Raw genomic sequence first — 1806 nt, forward strand, 5'->3', positions numbered from 1 at the left:
AAAAAAAAGGAAAAGGAGACAAAAGGAGACAAAAGGAGACAAAGAAAAACAAAAAGGAGACAAAAGGAGACAAAAAAAAGAAAAAGGAGACAAAAGGAGACAGTCTAACATCAAGGAAGGGAATCCGAATANCTGCTGCTGCTGCTGCTGCTGCTGCTGCTGCTGCTGCTGCTGCTTCTGCTGCAGCAGCATCAGCAGCTTGTTGGTGTTTAATATGCTGCATGCGTTGCTGCTGTTTTTTTAATTGTCTCCTTATAATTGGGGTGTATAGGCAGCTCCGAGGGTACAGAGACAGAAACGGGATCGTCTCCTCCCCACATAGATCCCCCACCAACTCAACTGTCTCCTTTCTGCAGCACACCTCATTCATCAGCAGCAAACATATCTCCTTGCTTATACACCCCACAACATCCCCCCAACCACCCGTCAGCGGGGGGCCCCCCTCACCCCCACCACCGACACCAGGGGGCCCCCCAACTCCAACCAGGGGGAGGGGGCCCCCCTCTGCACCCTCCTGGGGGCCCCCCTGGGGGCCCCCCTGAAGAACCTCCTTGGGGCCCCCCTGGGGGGCCCCCTGCAGAACCCCCTGGGGGCCCCCCTGGGGGCCCCTGTGGGGGCCTTCTTGGGGGCCCCCTTGGGGGCCCCCTTTGGTGGGGGCCCCCTGGGGGCCCCCCGGGATAGTTTTGTTGGTGATGTGGGGTTTTTGTATGAAGGGCTGCGGCGTGGGGTCTCTGTGTGTAACTTGTGTTGTCTCCTCGAGCTGCGCAGACACCTCAGCTTCTATAAGCAAGAAGAGGGGGCCCCCCACATGATATACACCTGAACTGCTGCTGGTTGGGGGCCCCTGGACCCACTTTACGACGATTTGAGGAAACCCTAGGGGGCCCCCTAGAGGGTACAGAGGGGGCCCCCATTGAGGATGAGGGGCCCCCTGGTTTTTTTGTGGTTGTCTTGAAGGCCTAATGATAAGAAATACAAATAGAAAAAGGGTTTAGGGTTTAGGGTTTAGGGTTTAGGGTTTAGGGTTAGAAGGAATTGATGTGCAGAAGAAGAAAAAAAAAAAAAAAAAAAAAAAAAAAAAAAAANAAAAAAAAAAAAAAAAAAAAAAAGAAAAACAAATGCTGCTGCTGCAGCAACAACTGGGGTGTACATACACCCCAATAAACCCCACACCCTCACCTTTATTGTTGTTGTAGATGAAGCAGCACCCCGCTGCTGCTGCTGCTGCTGCTGTTTTTGCTGCTGCTGCTGCTGCTGGTGTTGCTGCTGCTGCTGCTGTCTTTGCTGCTGCTGCTGCTGCTGGTGTTGCTGCTGCTGCTGCTGCTCGACGCTGCGACATGTTGCTGCAGGCGCTGCTGCTGCTGTTGCTGTTGCTGTTGCTGTTGTTGCTGCTGCTCCTGCTGCTGCAAGCCCAGCATCTGCAGCACAAACAGCAGCAGCAGCAGCAGCAGCGGCAGCAGTAGCAGCAGCAGCAGCAGCAGCAGCAAACAAAATACAACTCAGCTCATCAACAACAAATCAACACAGATATAGAGGGGCCCCCAAGGGGGCCCCCAATAGGGCACCTATAAGGGGTCTCCTACTCACCGCCATCGACCGCCTCAGAGGGGCCCCCAAGGGGCCCCTCTATGGGGGGCCCCCCAGGGGCCCCCTCTTCTGTATCACTAAGCCATTCAATAGGCCAATCAGGGGGGCCCCCACGGCCCCCAGGGGTCCCCTCCTCTGCAGCACTAAGCGGCGGGAAGGGCCCCTCAGGGGGCCCCCCAGGGGGCCCCCCAAAGGCCCCCTCAGGCAGCTCCTCAGGGG

At 56.3% G+C, this 1806-nt stretch overlaps 1 protein-coding gene across 1 annotated transcript; it reads right to left on the reverse strand.

Moving 5' to 3' along the window:
• Positions 1–1181: 1181 nt before the first annotated feature.
• On the reverse strand, positions 1182–1593 carry EMH_0089890 (uncharacterized protein; the record flags this gene model as incomplete). Its single annotated transcript, XM_038022975.1, has 2 exons — positions 1182–1418; positions 1588–1593. 2 exons carry the CDS (start codon positions 1591–1593, stop codon positions 1182–1184), a joined length of 243 nt encoding a protein of 80 aa, XP_037878829.1.
• Positions 1594–1806: the final 213 nt, after the last annotated feature.

Source organism: Eimeria mitis, genomic scaffold, assembly GCF_000499745.2.
Source record: "Eimeria mitis Houghton genomic scaffold, Emh_scaff6974, whole genome shotgun sequence".
Taxonomy (NCBI): domain Eukaryota; phylum Apicomplexa; class Conoidasida; order Eucoccidiorida; family Eimeriidae; genus Eimeria; species Eimeria mitis.